We start from the raw sequence: 22,731 nt of genomic DNA on the forward strand, positions 1-22,731 counted from the left end.
AGATAAAGGGTTTGGAGCATGCACAGCACTTGATAACAGCATATTATTAAATGTACATCAAAAATTATGCAGTCCGTCAGAACAGATTGTGTTCTGAATCAGTACAAAACAACCCTATTTACCAGTGTATTTACCAGTAGCCCAGACAGCCAATGCTCATGTGCTGATAGGGTCAAATATGTAACTGTGAATCATTCTTGGCTTTAATTTAATTTTAAGTATCAGATGGGTGGTTGTGGCCATAAAACTCCACAAAATAAGTTTGTAGTTTGTTTATCCTAACTTTTTGTGTAGTAGACCTGTTTTTTGCTGCTTGGTTGAATGAAACCTTGATGGGTGGACCCAGAGAAACAGTCTTTAAAAGAATAAGTCATCCATCTGATCTTTTTGCCTCAGCAAGTCCTTCAAATTAAACAAAGAAATACATTGCTTGACTTCAAGTGTTTTGACACCACTATCAGCAAGACAACATTGTTTTTAAGTAACAAAACTGTTATGACTCAATGTTTCGAAAAGCAGTTGTCATTTTCTGATCTGACACAGGTACAAAAACAACTTGGCGAAGGTAAGGTAACAACCGAGGTCATGGTTAAAAGAAACCATTCGCAATTGGAGGGAGAAAGCAGGATACAAAACAGCCTCTTCTGTTTATGGCCAATATTTTGTCGGCATCAACATCACAATGTTTCCTCCTTTGCTCCCGATGGACAACAGTCATTATTCCCTACAACCACTAGCTTTATCACTTGACTGCAGACATGCTGCTTTGGGGCATTTGTTAAAACCACTGATGGTGTCAGAGCAGTCTGCTCATCAATTGAAGAGTAATATAGCATGAACTATGAAGAACTCCAGGTTCAAGATTTCCCTCTTCAGCTAATATACTAGGTTTCACAAAATACTTATTTTCTCTCATAAATGTTTCACCACATATTATCACAATAGTATGGCTCCAATATGGCAATGCCATTGCTGCAACGCGGTTGCAGCTCAATTCCTAAATCCAAAGCTCTGATAACCATGAAAAGAAGACTGGTTCTGTTTCTCTTACAAAAAATTCTTCATTGATATTTAACTGATGTATTTAACAAATAAACATTAAATATGTGCATTTCTTACAATACCGATTGCCTTCAAGAACCGGCTGTTTTTGACTCGCAAAGTTAACACAACATAAAAACACAAAATGTAATGATTCTTTCTTAGCCGCAAACACAAGTAGGTTATACCCTCGTAAGATGGATCACAACTGCTTCAGGTCCACTTAAGGTACATTTTGAAGAGATTTTGAAGAGATTTGTAAAGCTAAAACCAAAATCAGCTCTGAAACGATGTGCAGCCTCCACCCATGTGGTACTATGCCTCAGCTTTGTGTTAAAATCATTTTGTAAAACTTTTTCGACCCAGGTCAACCTGGAGTCTGCTTGTTTCAAGTCCTCACAGCACTGTGGTCTCTGACTGCAGGATGGACTGGGTTCGGGAGTTGCGGTGAAACTGCACCATGTGCTCTGAACCGTTCCTGGAGGCGAAGGTGCTGATTAAGTGATGATTTCTGCTCAGATGGCAGTTCAGACACATACTCCTCCACTTTCTCTTTAGCTCACCCTGAACCTGCAAAAATAGATAAATAAACAAGATAATTACTAAAATTAAGTAAACTGCTACAGTTACTATTTTATAGTTTCAAATACAGAAGTAAAACTGTCGCAATGTGAGTTAAAAAAATGTTTCAACATTTCTAGACATGTCTTTGCCTCAATTCATGCCCCTGTATCCATTTATTTTGCACGTCATCGGGCTATGGCTAAAATTACTTCAAGGATAGCATTCATTTTCATTTTCAAGTGGCCCATATTTAAACAAACACCAGTCTGCTTTTTCGAGCACTTGATGTTTTAATACTATAATTCAAAATATTTTGAATGAAAGGAAAATCTAATGATGAAATTGGACACGCTCACACATTTTAGCTGCGACCACAAGAACAAGAATCCGCTATCAGCGGAGTGCAGACGTATTTATGGCATTAAAAAAAAAAAGCTTTATAATTTTTGCCTCTCTCTAAAATCAAACACTGAAAAGGAAATTAGGTTTTATGCAAATTGATGTTGATTGGAAGTACTGCACTGTGTGACTATGACTGTTTGCTTCTTATTAATATAACTTAACACTACTGAACTGTGTACCATCTAATATAATGAAAGCTTACCTCACTGTTTAGGAAACAGTACAGAATGGCCACAACCAGACCCTGGAGAAAACAACAATAACATAAAAAAACAACAAAAGGGAAACATCACAAGTAATTGAAACATGAAGATGGACAAAATTCAATAAGTAAGAAAGATTAATGACATTAATTGGGTGGAGGGACTACTAAAAAAAACACCTGAAAGGATCCGAGGGCCAGGTCAAAAAATATTTTATAATCTTCTGCGATGGATTCACTGAGAGAAGCGAAGACCACGTAGTGGATCCCAAACAAAGGTATCAGCAGGAGAGTGGATTTGGCCAACCTCCTGAAAGGAAAAACAGTCATTTGGAGCGCCAACTGTAACAGATGTAGTATTTGTTCTTATAGATGTTGTATAATTAGTTTAAATTCATGATCTGCATCCCTGAGACCAAATATATTTTTTATGTCCAGGTATTGCTTTATTCTGAGTTTTCAAACTATTTCTTGTATTTATTTCACAGGGACAGTGTAAAGCTTTTTAGCTGTAGTCCCTGGGCAGGAAACAGAGAAAAACATCCCTGTTCAGCAAGTTAATACTGTAGAATTAAAACTGTACAGATTCACATCAGCAACAGCAAAAAGCCACAAGATATAACAACATGAATACATGTCAAGTGATTGCAGTCATGCATGATGATTGGGTTGGTTTTAACTATGATTTGATCTTCAATTTCAGCAATCTCTTACATAAACTTGGCACTGAGCTCCAAAGGTGTGTTGATCTAAAGGAGAAGTCTGAGCTAGCAAACTCAGTAGATCAGGGATGTATTCAAGAAAGTGGGTTTAACAAACTGAACAATGACTTGACCAACACTGAGATGGGAAACTCTTGTGTTTTCGGTTCCAGAAAGTTCAATCAACTCTTTGTATGTTAACTCTGAGGTGCGTGCCTGGCGACTATAAAAAGCCATCATCAATGGAGTTCCATTGCTGCTCCATTCAATGCGTGAGACTGAATTAAATAGTCGATTGATTTAAAACTTCATAACATTTTCTTTTCAGCTTGTCAGTGAACCACGGCAGTGTATCCCATCCCACGGGCACAAAAAGGCCGTTATACAAACTATATTAATGGGAAAGCAGCTGGATCATTGATCACATTCTAAGCTAAACTAGCATCAGCAAAAAAGCTCAGTTTAAAGCTCCGAAAAAAGCCCTTGGGATAAGATTACTTTGTCAAAAGAAGGTGAAATTAAGTCTTCTTTCATTCCTCTCTAAAACCCCTGGAACGTGTCGCCTACAACCAACTGACATGCTATCTCTCAAAGAACAACCACTTGACCCTAATCAATCAGGATTCAGGACTGCTCACTCCACTGAGACAGCCCTCCTCACAATGGCCGAGTCCCTGCGAGACGCCAGAGCCTCATCCCACTCCTCCGTTCTCATTCTCCTCGATTTATCTGCTGCATTCGACACAGTCAACCACCAAATCCTCCTCTCCACCCTGGCTGAACTTGGCATCACTGACTCTGCTCTCACCTTGTTTACATCATACCTGACAAATCGCACCTTTCAGGTCACATGGAATGGCTCTATGTCCAATCCCTGTTCTCTGGAAATGGGTGTCCCTCAAGGCTTAGTACTAGGACTGCTTCTGTTCTCACTATACACTAGGCTCTGTAATCACATCACATGGATTCTCCTACCATTGTTACGCAGATGACACCCAGCTGTTCCTGTCTTTTCCCCCAACCTCCGACACCTATGTTGCAACTCGCATCTTGAATGTCTGGCAGACATCTCCGCCTGGAGAACTGTGCATCACCTCACTGCATAAAACTAAACTCCTCTTCATCCCGGGGAAAGACTGCCCTCGAATGGACCTGTCGACCCTGCACCCCCAACATCACTGCTGTGGCCCGATCCTGCAGATTTGCCCTCTAAAATATCAGCAGGATTTGAACTTTCCTCAAAAAAGACGCAACACAACTCCTGGTCATATCCCGACTACTGCAACTCTCTCCTGGCTGGACTCCCGGCCTCGGCGACTAAACCACAGGAAAGTCCCGACTCTTTACTGTTCTGGCGCCTCAGTGGTGGAAGGAACTCCCGACCAATGTCAGGACAGAAGAGTCACTTGCCATCTTCCGAAAAAGGCTCAAGACTCACCTGTTCAGACCTCATCTCGACTCTGCATAGCATAAAAAAAAGCACTTCTATGTTCTTACCTATAGCACTTTGATCATAGCACTGTTGTACTTAAGGTATCCTTGCCGAACACCTACTACTTTACTCAGACGAGGACAATGCATGAATCAAGAGATTTTTTGGGGGTATTCATCAATAAGTTATTGTTTCTGACAGTCAATGGTAAGAACAAACCACACATATACTACAGACATATTCAGACATAGGCTTGGCTGGTTTGACAGCATTACATTACAATTCCCCCCCCTGACATGTAGTGGACTACAAGTATGACGTTATATAAAATAGAGATACTTAAGTGAAAACAAAAAATCCTGTGAGAAACACTACTTGACACTTAGTCAGACATGCGACTTGCTTGATCAAATAAATAATTGGATCTACTTTGTGGTCAAAGAAGTAAAACGATGGATACACTTGTTTGATTTACCTGAAATTCTTCACAATGAAACTTCTTCTCTGTATTAGTAGTAGACTTGTATTTAATCATTATTGCTATCAAAGCTCCCCTTATTCTGTTGTGAAACATTTCATTTCCTGGAAACTTTTCTTTGTTATTTATAAGCTTTAATTTTGAAGCTGCAAAAAATCAGGAAATGTTGTGAAATGTGATGTTTTTCATCAGCAGTTATATAAATAAATACATTGTCATTGATTCACTGATTGATTGTCCGTTTTGTATCATCATCATCAACCCGACCGCGACTGGAACCATGAAAATGAATAAAGACGAAATGAAACCCAACTCGCTACCCGTCCCGCTTTCCCGCACTGAATGTCCGTTCTCCACTCACGCAGGTATCTGTGGGAAGCACCTGCTGCATCATCTGGAGATTAGAGTTAATTAACCCAATTTATTTTAACTGACCGCCTGCAAATATTTTTGTTTGACTCATTATTGCGGGGGACCGCTTATTTTGGATCTGCCTAAGCATTACTGGTCCACATGCTGTCTAGACCTCACTGAGATCCGGACTCAATATGAGCCAGGTGAACTCACTATGTGGTCTAGCTGATCGGATCCCAAAGCGAGTAAGATCGGATCGCTGAGCATCCCAGCATGATCGGAAAACGAAAGTCGCACGAAAAGACAAGTGTAGACATAACCTTTGAATCGTCCACTGAACTGCACTGACACACAATCTTCACCTGCAGTAAGAGGAGATTCTTCAGAGGCTTAACCAGGCTTTTCACCTCTGACTAAGATCCCCACAGGACTTGAGAATATCTCATCACTCCAGACAGCAAACGCTGAGGGGATACAAATGTTCTGGGTGTGTGTTCTTTTTTTAGGCATTAAGCTGACTCTTATCAACGCAAGCTTGCACTGGCACATAAGCAGGCGCATCGTTTGTGCCCTTTGTGAGATACCTGTACTGTGATTGGTCGTTGCCGCCCACGTCGGGACACCGCAGCTTCTGAACCAAGATTCTAATGATGCTGATGAAGAGGATGAAGTTCACCTTGGAGACAAGGAGGAAACTATCAGAGCAACTGAAGAGAAACACATAAGGCGTGATTTTATTTTGCAGTGTTGGACAGTTTTCCACCCACAGATGGCAATGAATGAAAAGTGAAGAGTTGAGCTTTCTTTTAAAAGCATTACAAACAGAAACTGTTTCGTGACTTTTTGTGAAGTCACCTGATAGGATTTTAGGAGAATTTGCTAATGACTTTGTTTAAAATAATGCCGCTATTTGCATGTTCACTAAAAGACATATCTTAGCAATTAGCATAATAAGGATTTATGCTAGCATGCTGTTACTTATTTCTTTTGATACACTATAACAATGTGGTGAAGCATAGAGAAAGAAACAGCTTTAGTTAGGTAAGCGTGGACACGTGAGGACCATTATTGTGGCCAACCAACATCGTGTTGAACAATAATCTCATCACATTGCCCAAGCTTAGTGCAGTGCCACATTGGAAAGCTCCCCAGTAACTCAGTTAGCAACTGTAACATTTAAATCCTCATCAATGATTCCATTTTTAAATGACAAGCATGTGAAACACCTGCAAACAAATAAGAGGAAATAAATCCAAACCCACCATAATGGAGAATCCAATTGGTCCGTTGATCACCCAGTTGGGGATGGGATTGTCGTTTCTCTCCCAGCATCTGAGGGAACCATAAATAACCAGAATTAACCTTTGTAGCATATACAATTTGTAAACAACAACAAAAGAAAAGTGTGGAAGGTTTAAGCACAGTTTGGTGTGAAAAAACAAGTTTGCAAGGGTGAGTCTGGCCCAGAGCTATTTTCTCTAAGTCACAAATCCATCCATCAATTTTTGGCCACTTTGCCACGTTTAAGCAGGGTAACCCAGACATCCATCTCCTCAGCCATGTCCGCCAGCTCTTTCGTGAGGATCCCAAGATATTTCCAAGTCAGGTGGAGTAATCACTCCAGGTATGCTCTGCGTCTGCCCCTGGTTTTCCTCACAGTTGGACATGCTTGTAAAACTGGAGGCATCATTAACCATTTCTATAAAATGAAGAAGCAATGTTTCTAATCCAATCTCTGAGGAGGACGAGTCCCAGACACTCTGCTAAGGATTTCAGCCGCTTATATCCACACTCATCCCTGCTGTTATTAACCATCGCTCATGGCCATAGGTGAGGGCTGGGAAATAGCAAGCTTGGCCTTCCAGCTCAGCTTCCTCTTTACTGTCCGATTCAGCACATTATGACTGATGCAGCAATATGCCTGTTGATCTTGGGCTCCTATCTACACTCCTTCATGAACCTGAAGTGCTTGAAATCGTTCACCTGAGCGAGACTTCCAAACCAGGTGTGCACAAGCTCCTTACCCTTGCAAGAATATTGGAGGGTCACAGGTCGTAATTGGAAAGTTGCAATTCAAGATGATTTCAGGTCTGTAAATGCTGACTAGTAAACTTATTAAATTGAAGATAATGTAATGGCCGAAAGGCTTTTTCTGGATTTTTTTTAAGAAAATCATCTTGTATCTCACACCCTTTGTCAAGCGGTTGAAAGCTATTAAATCTTTTTTGGCATGCCACTATTCCCAAGGTTAAGAATGAACTTTCCCGCTCAGGCCTCGTTATCATTCACCCCACAGTCTCCTCAAACTATGAAGCTGTATCCTTGCTGAGCTTTGTTATCCGACTGCTGCTCTGTAATTGTTGCCACGGAGTTGTTTCACAAAGTCTTTTTAAGAATACACCCACTCAGTGTGAGTCGCTCAATAATGAGCTACAGTGTCGGCTGCAATAATGTGCAACAGAAGCTGAGCAGATCTGTGTCACCGGGCGCATAATGATCGTGTAAATTCCTCCAGCTGAATTATTAAATAAAGTGCTCATTGACGTGGAGGATATTTCTCTTATTATTCTGGAAACTACCACATTCACATCTACTGGATTAATCTAATCAATACAATGTCATTTGTGGATTTGATGGGGGTTTTTTTTAGATATAAAGTACTTTTGTTTGCATTTCTGTTTCAATTTCAGTCATTTTCAGTCAAACCCTGATGTTTTTAGATAGATAGATAGATAGATAGATAGATAGATAGATAGATAGATAGATAGATAGATAGATAGATAGATACTGTTTTGTAGTGTTTTTGCCTGTATTCTGCACTTATGTCATGTCATGTGTTACATGAGTTGTAAAATGCATCTTGTGACACCAGTACAGCTGGCAAGTCAATATGGACCTAGAGTCACTGATGAGTGGTTCAAACACTATTGGGTGCAGTGTAGTTACATTGGAACACAACAGGATTGGTGATTGACAATTCCATGTTTTCTATGACATAATGAAGTAGAAGATAATAAAGAATTCCAAGTGCAAGATGTACGTCCATATATCCATTTGGCAAAACAAATTACGGATCATTATTAATAAGACAACATGTGGCATGCAGATTCCTGGGATACAGTTTAATCTATGTAATATAATTGAAGGGAATTATGATGCGCACAAATACCAAATCTGAATCACGTTTTAATGCTGATGTTTTGATGATTGGTTGGCAACACTCACCCTGTGTCCTCCAGATAAATCCTCGTCATGACCCACGCAAAGACAAACACCGTGGGGATTCCTGCACCACAAGGAAAACACGGATATCATGTAAGTAGTTAAAACCTTATCTATCTGTTTGTTTGACTGTTTAAATACCACATAGTTATGAATGAAAAGCATTTGTCGTTTTATTCCCTCTTAATCTTTATTTATCTATCATACTCGTTTCATATTGTTTACAATTACAATGTGTTAAGATTAGATAAACATACTATATGAAGAGTTAATGTTATTAACATCACTATATGACATGACATCACAGTTAACACACTAATCCTTATGTCATTTTTAACATTTACTCATAAAATTGCAATATATTGAAGTATCTATTTCAACTTTATTATTAAGTATTACAATATTAAGGTAATACTTATTGACATCAAATCATGTCAAATCCTCAAACTAATTGTCTAATGAATGCAAATAGAAGCATAGAAGAGATTTCTTCTTTAAGGAATAATTGATTGAACCAGGAAACCAGTGTTCCAGACCAATGCCCCACAGTGTTTTTTCTTTGGTTGTGTTCTTTAAGTTCCGTTAGTGATGTTTGTTACATTGTTTCCATATGTGCCTGTCTTAGTTTCCATCTTATTAAAGCCCAACTACACCTACTGTTAGTGTTCTTTTGCCTAAACATAACCATTTCACAGTAACATGACATTAATGACATGCGAAGAGCCATTTTACAACCTTAACCCGTGGCTAGAAAATGACATGCATAAACCCTAAAATGTGGAATAATATAGAGGAAATGTTTGTTATTTCTACGCCTTCCTGTGAGATCAGATTGGTACAAACACCTTTGACACGTGTTGAGCATTTAAAAATGATTAATGATGCTCTAAACATCTAAGTCTGTTGATGCCACACCTCAAATGAAACAAAAGCTCACCCCAGCCGATGAACATGTAGACTATGAAGTGCCTGTTCTCAGAGAAGATGACGACAAGCAGCGTGTGGAGGTATAGACCCTCCACCAGCAGCCAGAAGAAGTTGGCCATGATGAAGTACTGGAAAAACACCAGGCTGGCTTTACATCCCACCTGAAAAACACAAAGGTCAAAGATATGAACTAGCTAACGGATGCTGTATCCCCAAATGCTAAAATGTCGCAAAACTATAATATATCTGGTACATTCACAGAGACACTGTGATGTAATCAGCCAATTAAGCTAATTATTCTGGTTTGTGGGTTTCCATTCCCTCTTTTCACTGGGGGAATCAGAGTTCACCAGCAGGACGGGCTTTAATTAGATCACAACGTTACAAGCAGCAAGTCGATGGAAGGTCAGAGAGCCAACAATGTTTGAATTGTACCATGAATTACACATGATGTTTTACTATTTTAAAGATCATTAAGGAAGTCTCAGTTTGTTGCAGGTTTGTCATAATTATCATAAAGTATCATTTTTGTGTAAAACCACTCAGTGAACTTCATCGCCCAATGTATGTCACCAACACGGCCATAAGCTTAGCTAGCTAGCTAGCTAGCCTAGCTAAGTTCCGTCACAAATGTAACGTCTAAGCTGTAACGTCTAAACTCCTTTTCTCAGCCGGGAAGCAAAAGAACGAGCTGTTGTAAGTGTGAATAACCAGTAACGCCGGCATCGTAGCTTCGGAGAGAGATGTCACTCACGCAATTAATGGGTGTGTCATCTTTTTTAATTACGTCTATTTACACAGTTATATGACAAAATGCAACTTTCTTGACTTGCAAAATTACCTTTTGAATCGACAAATATCATGTGTAATTATTTCCGGAATAAGGTTCCATGTTGAGACTTATTCTGTCTATTCAATTATTTTTCTCCAATATGAAAGCCAATAAAAGAGGAAAATAATTTGGGAAGAGTTGGCTTAATATGAAAGGATCAAGCATCAGTGCTTTAAAGCATGAAAAGTTGATGTCCTGAAAAAAAGACACGACTGGAAAGAAACTACAGAGAGATGCAGCTGGATTCAAACCGCGGTTCACAGTTGGCATCTTAACCTCAAAGCATAGATGCACTCCAGCTTCAGTAAATTTCCCAATTTTAATAATCATTTGGTTGATTTATACAGTTATTTTATTTGGATAGCTTGCACAGCTGTGCTCATTAGTTTGCTGTCACTTATGACTGGGGCTGCCAGTTTTTAATTCAAACTTCTCACTGCTAAATAAAACAGTAACTCTCTAATTATCTTCCAAAATTAAAACTTGTACAGTCAGTAAAGAAGATTACTGAATCGATTATTCAAATGATGTTTTTGCTGTCAGCACTTGATCTGTATTGTTTGTTTCAGCTTGGATTCACAACAGTGTCGGAGGATTTAAACAGCAACTCAAATACATGAGAGGAAACCTTTTGAAATGAAAATGTCCACACACACCTCTTACGCTTCTACTGCTATAAAATCTACCTCTTCCCAGTTAATCTGTTGTTGGTTAAGTTTAGTAAAAAAAAAACATCACGGTTTGGCTTAAATGACGGGAAACAAAGAGAAATGTTTGCCACCCTGATCTCGTCCCTACTCAAGAGCAAACGCAATCTACGACAAAATAAGTTTCCCTTGAAACGTAATTCACAATGCAGTTTTCTTGCCTGGGAACTCTTTGAAAGCCACATAACATGCTTGCTGATGACCATTTTATCGATTTTTGCTGGCATATTCCATTAAAACACTGATATATTTGAGAAAATTTGCTGTGTGGTGCAAAAAAAAAAAAAACGTATTCCAAGCCTGCAGAGAACGGCAACATGGAGCCTTAGTCACAATACAATATGTGGCTGGAGGAGAGGTCTGCATAAAGTCTCCCCCAACTAAATTACATTCTGCTATCAGTAATGTAAATGTCACAGTAGATGTGCTGTTTGCTAAAAGTTTCCAGTAAATAGAAAAATGAAGTCTCATTTCTGTTAAACCTCATTTACATTTTGATGTCATTTTACAAGCTGTGAAATGCCGAGACGTTTCCTGCTGTGACAGTAAACACAACAAGCGTGTAGCTTCCTGTGTCCATGCGGGGAGCGAGTCGTCCCGGCGGAGGACAGGAGAGGTGACCTCACCAGTGACGGCTGGCTGGAGCACTGCGAGTTTCGGTTGAAGAGGATGTCATCTTTCACCAACACGGCCACGGCTCTCAGGATGAAGGAGAAGAAGAGGTTGAGGTGGATGTAGTTCCTGGTGCAGTGGAGCTTCCTGCACAGATGTTACACACACACACACACACACACACACAATATACAGATGACGGGAAACTAGCCTCGAAGAACGAGGTGTTACAACACATTCAAGTTTGAAAAGCCCCCGTTTTTCCCCCCAGATTGAATTTCCAATTATATTTGCACCAATATTAATAATTATGCAAATACTACCGTGGAACTCACTGATGTGGAAAAGCCTTCAAAATATAATTCATGCCAGGGTTAATTTATTTGTGGAAGCTCTGATGGGTCATAAGCAACCTGGGCCTTGTTCAGATCAACCACTGTACTGCATCAATATGCTGGTGCTCTCATTCGTTTGTGTATGATTACTGCATTGCATTGTTGTAGTCAAGACCACACGAACCAAGACCCAGCCATGACAAAGACCAGACCAAGACTATGAAGTCTTAGTCAAGATCAACACAGAGGCAGGGTGAGACTGAGTCAACAGACCAAGAAGAGACCAAGACTTTGAGGTATTGAGAACAAGCCATGACAAAGACCAGGCCAAGACTTTGAGCGTGAGACCAAGTCAAGACCTAGGCAGGGTGAGACTTTGAGGGTGAGACCAAGTCAAGACCTAGGCAGGGTGAGACTTTGAGCGTGAGACCAAGTCAAGACCTAGGCAGGGTGAGACCTATATTTATGTCTAGATGACATTATTGTATGTGTTGATGGAGCAGCTACAATGTTAGCATAGCCTAGGACCCATCAAACCAGACTCCATTCAGAAAACAAGCATTTTAAAAAGTTGTTTGTAAATTTGTTTTTAGACATTTAATAAATCATTATGTAATTATTTCCTGCAACTCAACACCACCCAAGCATTTTAATGAAATCAAGAAACTGACACCTTCACTCGTCTCTGAAAACCAAGTATGCATCAAAAAAGCTTTATTTCCAGAAAGTTGCTGAGCGAGAGGGTGCACGTAACCATATTATGAAATAATCCCTTATATGGATTACATAGATTAGTGTGTATTTCTCACTTTTTCACATGGGGGGGATTAGCTCAGGTGGTAGAGCGGGTTTGCTGACAACTGCAAAATTGCCGGTTCGATCCCCGGCTCCTCACCTGCCTGGTGTCCATGAGCAAGACACCTCACCCTAATTGCTCCTGACGAGCTGGCTGTCACCCTGCGTGGTTGACTCCGCCGTCGGTGTGTGAATGTGTGTGTGAATGGGTGAATGTCAGTCATTGATGTTAAGTGCTTTGGATAAAAGCGCTATATAAATGAGGACCATTTCCATATGGTGGTCTAAATAACTTGCTGCAACATGATCAGCTATGCATCTGTTTATCACTGCGTGATAAAGTGAAGGATTTATTGTGGAAACGTGTCCGTCATTTGTGGGTTTTTTCTCAGAGTTTTAAATGTTATGTGTAAACAGAACTGATCGGAGGGCTGGTGAAGCTTGATTGGCGGGCCGCCAGTTAAATAGGCCTGATGTAAAATGTTGAGATAAATGAGCCCTTAAAACATTTGTGTTATTCCTGTGTGTTTTATGCAAACTCATTCTGTTAAGTTCAAAATCCTCACTGCTCAGGTCAAACCCTCCAGCAGCATTTTCAGACTAATGTAATCCCAACAGCAAAGTAAAAAAAAGGAGTTCCAATTAACATAATTTAAATTAACAAGCTGAATAACAATAAATCCAATTAAGCCGTTAACTGAGAAGCCATCACACACACACACTCACACAAACACACACACACACACATACACACAAACACACTCACACACACACACACACACACAAACAGTTGACAGTTAATGACAAATCAGTGAAATGAAAATGTGCCAGTGCTTGTTAATTTAAAATCAAATTAAACTGACAGCTTTTCCTCAGAGTGAGCTGGGATGTCCGTCAGCACATGAAGGAAAAAACATAAGAAACAAAGACGTAAAAGATTACCTTGAAATTAACACCAGCCACCCCACTCTTTAGTAAATGAATCAGTAATTACTGGAAGTATTGTCCTGTATCTTTACCTGCGAGACTGGTATTTATTATTTTTTCACGAAATAAGGATCACTTTTCGAGTAAAGGCATCAAGGAGAACCCTGTTGTGCGGAACAGACATTTTCAAAATGTACAAGAACACGATGTTGGGACCTCAGGGTTTGTGTCTATGAAACAATTAAAAGATGCAGATTGAATTGTTTCTGAACATTCGGAATGGAGCGTCCTCTGTGTGGAAACACAGCCACGCACCTCCAAAAGCGGTCTTTCCCCCTCCCCCATCTGCCTGTGAACTCAAGATTCCATTCTGATTGGTCAACTGCAGTGGAAGTTGGCTTCCTACCAGACCAAGTTGGAATCTCATCAACTCCAATGACAGCAACTTTCCTCACAGGAACCTGAAGACAGCAACCTTTCTTCAGAGGAACAACCAACCCTTCGTCAAGGACTGGTAACAATCTGGGCTTAGCTTAGTAGAGAAACTGAATGTAATGACATTAATGTTTCCAAGTGATTTTCTATTTCATGTATTATTGAGTTAAGTGCATAACCTTAGTTCAGTTGTTCTAGAACAGACAGTTTGCATGCTCACTAACCCAACTTTCCTAATGGCTCTACATATTGTACACTAATTATACACATATATAGAAACCTGTTCTCCAGGCAGGACCACACGGCCTCCCACAAAGAACACCCCCACTCCACATGGCTGACTGGGCGACACCCAGACGCCATCTTGTAACACACTCACACACACACACACACCCAGATGGACAAACACTTGTATAATGTTAGATAGGCCACGTAGACTTAGTGTATGTTTATTTGTTAATTGTTAATAAACCCCTTTTAAACATACTGATGTGTTTAATATTGTATAAGAATGAATGATATCAACCTCTTCTCTGCAAATAATTCACAAATCCTTCAACTGTTCTTACTCGTATGCTAATAGTTATTAATTATTGGCATTTGAGTACAAACCCCTTTATATGAGACTGAGTATAGGCTTGGTTATCTTTTTCCTGATTTCAGGGTGGTGCCCCTATTAATATCAATTATTCTATTTATATTAAAAATTATCTATTAATAACTGAATCTGCTCCTGATAGTTCCCCAACAAAACATACCACTCAAAGCAAAGTATTTCTATTTTTTTGCAGTTTCTTCATCATGTCTGTGTGAGTTGCCCCGTGTTTATATTTCTCTCTGTGGACAAATTTTGAAACATTCAGTCACGAAACTGTACAGATTTGTAGTTGAGATCAAAATCAAGGTCGAGTTTGGTCCTAAGAAGTGACCCTTCGCCCTTTGACCCCTGTTGTGGCTGCTCTGATCCCATCACAAGATGATTTTCTACCTTGAAGACCCGCGACAGACGCTTTGTTTCATGTGATGATGCTGTCATACTTGGTCTTACCGGAACAGACAGAGGATGGCGCTCCCTGTGGTGAGGGCGATCAAAGACAGACTGTGACCCAGAGTGTACAACGTCTGCACGACCACGTAGAAGACCAGCTGCAGAGACACACAGAGCACATGCTGATATGTTATTTGAATCATGACAGCGTCAGGAACTCGTAGAAACAGGTCACATCTGATGAATTATGATCAGTTTGGTGAACTACCGTCCACCCCTGTAGCGCCACCATCAGTCAAATGTTGCTCCTGCACATTAGGAACTCTAAATTGCAGATGCAGAGAAATGAGAACATTCCTGCTCCACAGAGGATAAACCCTTTCCATTTTGATACCTTAGGAGTTTTCAAAACCATCATCAGTTTAGCATGTTGTTCATTTTGTGGAATGCTTTCAAATTGCACAGCTTGTGGATCAATATTAAAGACGGCCCTTGGAAAACTAAGATGACAGACAGCAAAAGGAAGCGAGGGACTTTTAATTAAAATTATCAGCAATATGATGAAAACAATGCCAATCTGGCAACATTTGCTGAAATCAGAACCAGGGAAGCTCAGAGATTTAGGCCGAGGTGAATAGAGAGGAGAGAGAGAGTCAGGGCAGCACAACTGAGTGACGCAAACCAAGCCAAACAAGTGAAGAGGAGGAAGCTGCAGACAGGAAGTCACAGGATGTCTATCAGGTGAGGACAAAGACACAAAAAACTGGTGTACTTTTACAAGAAAAACACAAACCAGGACACAATAAGAAGATGTGATGAATAATATCATTGTTTGATGTTTTTGCTATATACCAAGAATGAGCTGTAAAATCTGGTGGATCTCCTCAGTAAGATCACAATAAAATGCAGAGGCGATCAAATATTTGCGAACATGTTATTTGTTGGATGTTTCTGTTGCTCTCTGGTACAGCATTATACCAGCCTGCATTCCTAAAAACAGACTTGTGCCCTGTGGATTACGTTACCAGCGAAAGGACGGGTCATAACCACAGGACCTTCACCAGGAGACTGCTGGTAGTGAACTACTTTGATTGCTTCTTTTGTTTTTCAATTTCATCGACATTTTAATCCAATCCATGATGTTTTGTAAAGAACCTAATTAATTAGTTGCATAGCCTGAATTTAATCTAATCAAGCATTTTATTTAGTTTTGTTCCTTAACATGATTCAAACTGAGACCAGTAAAAATATATACGTCATGTCTTCAGCGTTCGGTGTGACTTGGATCCAAACTCTCGTGTCACTTCCTGTTACATAAATACTGAGGCTGCATCCCAAGTCTCTTTCATTGCATCCAGGTTTCCCTCACTTGTGTCTTAGTTCCTCCGGTGGGGATTCGTGGAGAGACCGTCTGTTTTTGATGACAGTGGTAGCTGATCACAGCTGGATCTAACAGCTGTAGAGACCGTTTTGATGGAGTTGGTGTCCACACATTTGGACTCTACTAATCAGCAGTCCATCACCTGTTCAACCACCATCTGCACATGAAGAACAACCTGCATTCTGTAGAATGCATTTATATCATTTATTTGGAATTTGCATCTGTATTTGCTGATATTCTGATTGTGAATTGAATATTCAATTATATTATGATTAAAATGTCTGCTGAACACTGGACATGATTTATTAGTATAGTACAATAAATCAGGATGTCTATCAGTAGTAGTACATGCTTTATTAGTATAAATGATGCCAAAAGTGACCCGGAACTTGGTTGAAGCGAGGATCGAGGAAATAATATCAAATAAGAGACTTGGGAAGTCCCCTAAGATATGATGACCAAAAAACAGAAAACTTTCTGGCAGGTAGAGCTGAAGAACAGAATTTAATTTCCTGTTAGAAACAGAAACAAAGTGTGTGTGCGTATGTGTCCTGTTATCTTGCTTCCTCAGGAAAAAAAGGTGTTTTGTGTTTGATTTCCTCTTTTTTTTTCTTGCTGAGAAAATCAAAGCGTACTGCTCTGCTCACACACACTCCACTTTGTCTGAGCACATTTTTTTACAGTCAGCTATTGAATATTTTACGCGTTCCTGTCATGTTTGAATGAGGAGCATTGACAGGAATCGTATTACAGCAATCACACCTGTAACAATTTATAAAATGTAAATAAATGAATGCAAAATCTGTTCTGCCACCAAATATCATTGTAATGATATAGAAAGGTGAACTCATTAGAGAGCAGATCTCTGCAGGAGTGTCTGCAACGACCCCCGTAAGTCTGATTTAATGAAGACAACCCAAGGTTGGCTAACTCGCCCGCAACATGTTCTCTAGTGCATCAGATAATGTAGCTCAGTCAAAGCTCCAAAGATTCAAACTATGACGCTCTACATTCCCCTCTCGCATCACTTTTGCACGTGTCAGTTTTATGTGTAGTGTCTTTTCAAAATAAACTTCCAACTTCACAGGAAGTTCAGATTTAGGCAACAAAACCACTCAGGTTTAGGAAAAGAGTGTGGTTGATGTTAACTTGGCCTCTAGACAGTCACGTTACGAATGACTGACGTGACAAAATGTCAACTTTACTTTTAGTTTCACACGGGACACGAACAGCGGTCTCCTGCATGAAAGTCCTGTGTTTGTTTGAATCATCCATCCCTTCTCCCCTACCTCAGGCCTTATATGGACTATCTCTCTCTTGACACTATGTCAGTTACTTTTTCCCATAATGCAGCAGGTGGGTGCATCACATACAAATGTTCGCAGGCTAAATGAGCGTCGGTGTCAGACGACAAGCAGCCCTGACCAAGCTGCATTGATTGAGGCCTCTGCAGTGAAAACAGGCTGCATATATGAACACGTTTCACGGGAAAGCATTAAATGATTAAACAGATGTGACAATGTTTTGACTTTGAGAAGAGGAGACATGGTCATTAATTAACTTCAATTGCAAATAATTATTTGTATAATTATAAAGTGTTCAACATTTGTAACAAACTTTTTTTTTTTTTAAGATTTCCGTCGATCAGCCTTTTTTTAAATGTGTCAATGAAAGTGCAGAACTGAAAACGTCCAGCCAGGCTGAATGCCTGCTATTATACAGGCATTCTGGGATGCACAAATTACACCACTTAAAACTAAATTGCTCCCAGTGATGGCAGTGTTTGGTTTTTTCATTAAATAATGCAAAATCCAGGCTACGGAGCACACATTGAAGCATGTATCACACTCCTGTTATATATTGACCTTTTTAAAGACACAGTGTTTCACGTGTTAATTAACAGCCGACCCCTGCAGGCGTCGTCATTTGCAGGTCGCTAATGGTCCACGTTATGTTGCAGCTCTTTTCCCTGCTGCACACTCACAATCCATCAGTGTTCAGGTGACAGTTAAGCAACGACAGACAGTGAAGCAGACGTTTTTATTCTACCTTGTCCTGGCTGGTGTCCGAGCCACACACACTGGTGATGTTTGGGAAAACGTCCGACCATCCCGCTGACGTGCAGTTCCTGCTGATGTTACCTGTGAAAGACAAAGAGATTAGCAAAGTATCTCCATTCTTATCCAACTGAAAGTTTTTATCCACTTGTGTTTCCTGCAGAAAGAACACTTTCAAACACAGATGCTTTGCTTTACAGGTTGGTAGGGACATGAGTGCTGGGTGAAACATTTAAAGGAGACATAGAAGAAGAAGTAGAAGGTTTTCATATGTAAAAAAAGTGTTTTTTTACTTTGGGGAATATCAGATGTGTTCTCGTGGAAGTTTGTGAAACAGTTATGAAGGTTATTCTATGGGATTCGTGCTGAGTGACAAGAATTGTAATAATGTAATTGTAATTTTTTTTTTTGTAATTGACAAAAGGTAGGTTTAGGAAACATGGGTGGGCTTGAAATAACTACAAACAGTTTTGGTTTACATATAAAAAAAAACAAAAAACACTAAGTTAGGTTGAGGAAACCCATCAAAAACACGATTTATCACATTTAATACTATGTCTTTCGCAATAATACTCACAGTTAAAACTACTTCACTAGCTGATGTTGCATAGTCATGGATCTGTTTAATTCCACCATGAAAAATGTTCCTTATAATAAGGTGACCAGATTTCTGAAATGAAAATCGGGGACATTTCCAGCGCGGTGGTCAAAATTCCAATGTTATCATTATGAAATAAATAACAGGGGCAATTACATGTTAATTTTAATATGTAAAAGCAGTCTGCAGCAATTAACATTAGAGCTGTAAAAACCACAGATGAAACAAAAACAACAAAACAGATTCTTATCTTATTCAACTTATTTATTATTTAGCTGATGATTTTTTTTTTTTCAGTTCACAAGCTTTATGGAGAAAACAAGAACACATTTGATGGTGCACATATGAAGAACCACAGTGCAGACAACTGACTTTAACGTCGGCGCGCAACTTTTTACTGGCTACCGTAATAACTGGAGTTTGCGTTGGTGCGCAACTTTTTTTCTCTCCCATTCAAATCGGGGACATTTTCGGGGACAGCTTTAACCGGGGACAGGTCGGCCAAATCGGGGACTGTCCCCGAAAATCCGGGACGACATGAAAAAAACTGACAACTTGTGTCCCTGTACATGAAAACATCAGATTGCATTCCGTGACGATTTCATGACCTGCACACTTAGCACATTAAAAGGACCAGTGTGTAGGATTTACTGGCATCTAGTGGTGAGGCTGCACATTGCAACCAACCGAATACCCCTCCGCCCACATTATTGGGAATCCCACTGCTTTTATTGGCAAGTCGCAGTGTGTAGCATTCAAGCAGTAGGATTGGCTGGGCGTGAATGCACAGGCGAGCTACCAGTAACCAGCTTTGTTCAGGGCCCTCGCCAATCAGTTGTTGCCAAGAAAAGCTGTGGGATTCGTAATTGCACCCTCCGCTCACTGCTTTGGGATTGCAATTGTCTCTTCTCCCCACCCGTGTTGTTAGTTTCAGGTGATTACACAATAAGTGTGTAAGTCAGTGCGTTGACTGCAGGCACATACTCAAACAATAGCATGAGTCACAGTGTGAGTTGTTGCGTTTTCTCCTGAGGCTATAGTGTATATTTTTGAAGTATTTGCAAAGGGAGCACCTTGTATTTATACTGTGCTACAAACACCAGTGAATGAAGACCATGTGATGTGATCAAAAGCTCCAGGGCCTCATGCCTTACTTCCTTTCCTTTTGTTTAGAATGATAAAACAATGATGCGTCTTTCTTTTGAATAGTGTTTTTTTATTTATATTGTGGTTTTGTCATAAAATCCCATGAATTGGATTGGCAACTTCAAAGGTTTGACACACACACACACACACACACACACACACACACACACACACACACACACACACACACACAAATCAATCATCTGCTTGATGATCACATGATGGTTGATCACATCATGTGAAATAATTTGATTTCACATACATTCCAACACATAAAAAACTGCATGGTCAATTACAAGTTATTTTGTTGTGGATTACATTTGCTCTTGACGTATCATAAATTTGTTTCAAGCGTGTAGGGAGGAGGTCAAAAGCACAGGACTTTCACCCAGGAGACTGCTGTTTATGTCCTGTGTGAACCAAGTAGTTTTGCTGCATTTTTTGTTTCAATAACATAGTTATTCTAAGCCAAACCATGTTTTTTACGAAATTGACATGGTTGTTTTGTAGCCTTAAACCTAATTGTGAAATTTTGTATTTTCTGGAAACGTGCAGTTGAGCTGAATGGGAACATAATTTTGTAGGAGACGGGGTTGTTTGGACACATGAACTAAAACGTGAAATGAATGCAACCATCCCCATCATGTTATTTAAATAAGTGATGTCTGAGATAAGACAAGAAGCAGAAGAGAAAAGACTAATCTGGGTTTGAAGTTGTGTCGTGTTAATGCAGTAACGATAAAATAATTATTAGTGTTGTGAGTCCTTTGGGATATTTCACAGTATTATGGAGATATCATGTATCCTGAATGTTTGCATGGACCCTATATAAAACACTCAAGCAGCGCGGACTGTAACTCAAACCACATCATGGTAACGTGAAGCTGAAATGAGCGTCATGTCCAGTGAACTCCTGAGGGACATCTTCCGGCTTGTTCCAGTGCTAAAATCACGGCATGCACTGGAAGTTCATCTCTCATGGAAATTCCCAGAATGCACTGTAAAAAGCTTCTCTTGCTCACTGACTGGAAGTAACCTCACCACACTTCTGCCTCGCCACTCACTTAACAAACCCTGCTCAGCGACTCAGCAGGGTAAACACAGCTGACGCTGGGAGAACCTTTTAATGGCTCACACTGATTTACATGCAGGTGAGCTTTGACGGAGCCGCAACATCGTCTGACCCAAATATAAATCTACACATTGATGCAGCTTCATTGTATAATGGTTGGTGCTTTCTTTCTGCAAGCATTTTTTCTGTTATTGATGAAAAGAGTTTGATGCTCCTAAATGAAACAATTACCAGATAAGGTTATGGCTATCAAGTTACATTTTTTAAACGTATGTAGGAGGTCAGAGTTGTGGACGTGTCAAAAACAAGACTTTCACCCAGGAGACTGCTGTTTGTGTCCTGTGTGAATTTTTGTTCTGTTTGGTGCTTTATAATTCAGATGAAAATATCGATGTATATTTCTGTGTTTTAGTCGTTTGTGCATTTGGCCCCAGGTGTTGAGATTCCTGCAGACTTGTTCAAAATATATAAACGTTAATATTTCTGTAGATATATACGCAGTAACTTTTGGGGATTTGGATCCTTCCCAGAGAGGGTAGCATCAAAGTGAGTTCTGGCTCTGAGCAAGCCGCCGGGCGCTTACATAATGTTTAGTCATCAATGTAAATCAGAGCACGCCGTCCGAGTGGAAATCCTCGCTGCCATCTGGTCACTGGCTGCAAAGAATCCAATGCATTCAGGAGGGAATCCATCTGACAGGCGTTGAGTGAGGGTCGAAACGAGGACAGAAAGCCCCATCAGTTCAAATAGTCAACCTTACTATCAACTCACTGTAACATATATCACAACACGACTTTTGACTGGAGAACCCTTAATTAGGGTAAATAAACAATTTTATCATTCAAAGGATCTACAACTCAATCATTTCATTATAAATGTCATTTTTGATACCAAATCCATGGGGGATAAGAGAAGGGATTTTGAAGTTTTACAACAATACAGAAGCTAGTATGGCTTTGGACTGTTCATTGAGACAAGTATGTTTACGTGCACATCCATGGCAGGTTGTAAGTTACACAAGTTACAATCTAGTAGTATATACATATTTCAAACACATGCAAGTGACTGAGCCAGTAGTATTACATATTTAGAAATACTACTAATGGAGGGCAGACGAGTCAAACAACACAAGACCTTCACCCAGGAGGAAGGTGTTCCACAAGGCATGTCCCAAAGTGTTGTTGTGAAATGAAGTGTTCGTATTCCTAAACCTAACTAAGAGGTTTGGTCAACCGAAGTGTGTGTAGTTATTTTGTTGAAGCGCCAGCAGCCAAAAGCACCAGCATCCTCTCCCAGTGAGAGTTGGGAAGAACATGGTCTTTATCGGCACAGGTGTAATTTGCCCAGTTGACATTGAATTTCATCTTTCCAGAGCAATTTAAGGACTATTAAGTGTTTCTTATCACATGCACAGGAAAGAAACATGTTTCCCTTACAATTAAATTCTGCATTGTCCACAGAATGCCAAACCATTTAAAAAAAATCTAAAAGTATAAAATAGATCAATAATACAAAAAAAGCAA

At 39.8% G+C, this 22,731-nt stretch overlaps 1 protein-coding gene across 1 annotated transcript in view; it reads right to left on the reverse strand.

Moving 5' to 3' along the window:
* Positions 1–592: 592 nt before the first annotated feature.
* The window catches only part of LOC311012156 (vasoactive intestinal polypeptide receptor 2-like), a gene marked incomplete at its 5' end in the record, with an annotated part of 52,304 nt that continues 30,165 nt past the window's right edge, over positions 593–22,731 (reverse strand). Inside the window, 10 exons of the mRNA XM_084007493.1 lie at positions 593–1,611; positions 2,210–2,251; positions 2,390–2,519; positions 5,759–5,850; positions 6,437–6,506; positions 8,400–8,460; positions 9,334–9,484; positions 11,489–11,621; positions 15,015–15,112; positions 18,385–18,476. Of these exons, the coding sequence (XP_083863619.1) occupies positions 1,438–1,611; positions 2,210–2,251; positions 2,390–2,519; positions 5,759–5,850; positions 6,437–6,506; positions 8,400–8,460; positions 9,334–9,484; positions 11,489–11,621; positions 15,015–15,112; positions 18,385–18,476 (1,043 nt within the window). The 3' untranslated portion in view covers positions 593–1,437. The remainder of the gene's footprint in view (positions 1,612–2,209; positions 2,252–2,389; positions 2,520–5,758; positions 5,851–6,436; positions 6,507–8,399; positions 8,461–9,333; positions 9,485–11,488; positions 11,622–15,014; positions 15,113–18,384; positions 18,477–22,731) is intronic.

This window comes from Eutrigla gurnardus (genome assembly GCF_963514095.1).
Source record: "Eutrigla gurnardus genome assembly, chromosome: 4".
NCBI lineage: Eukaryota > Metazoa > Chordata > Actinopteri > Perciformes > Triglidae > Eutrigla > Eutrigla gurnardus.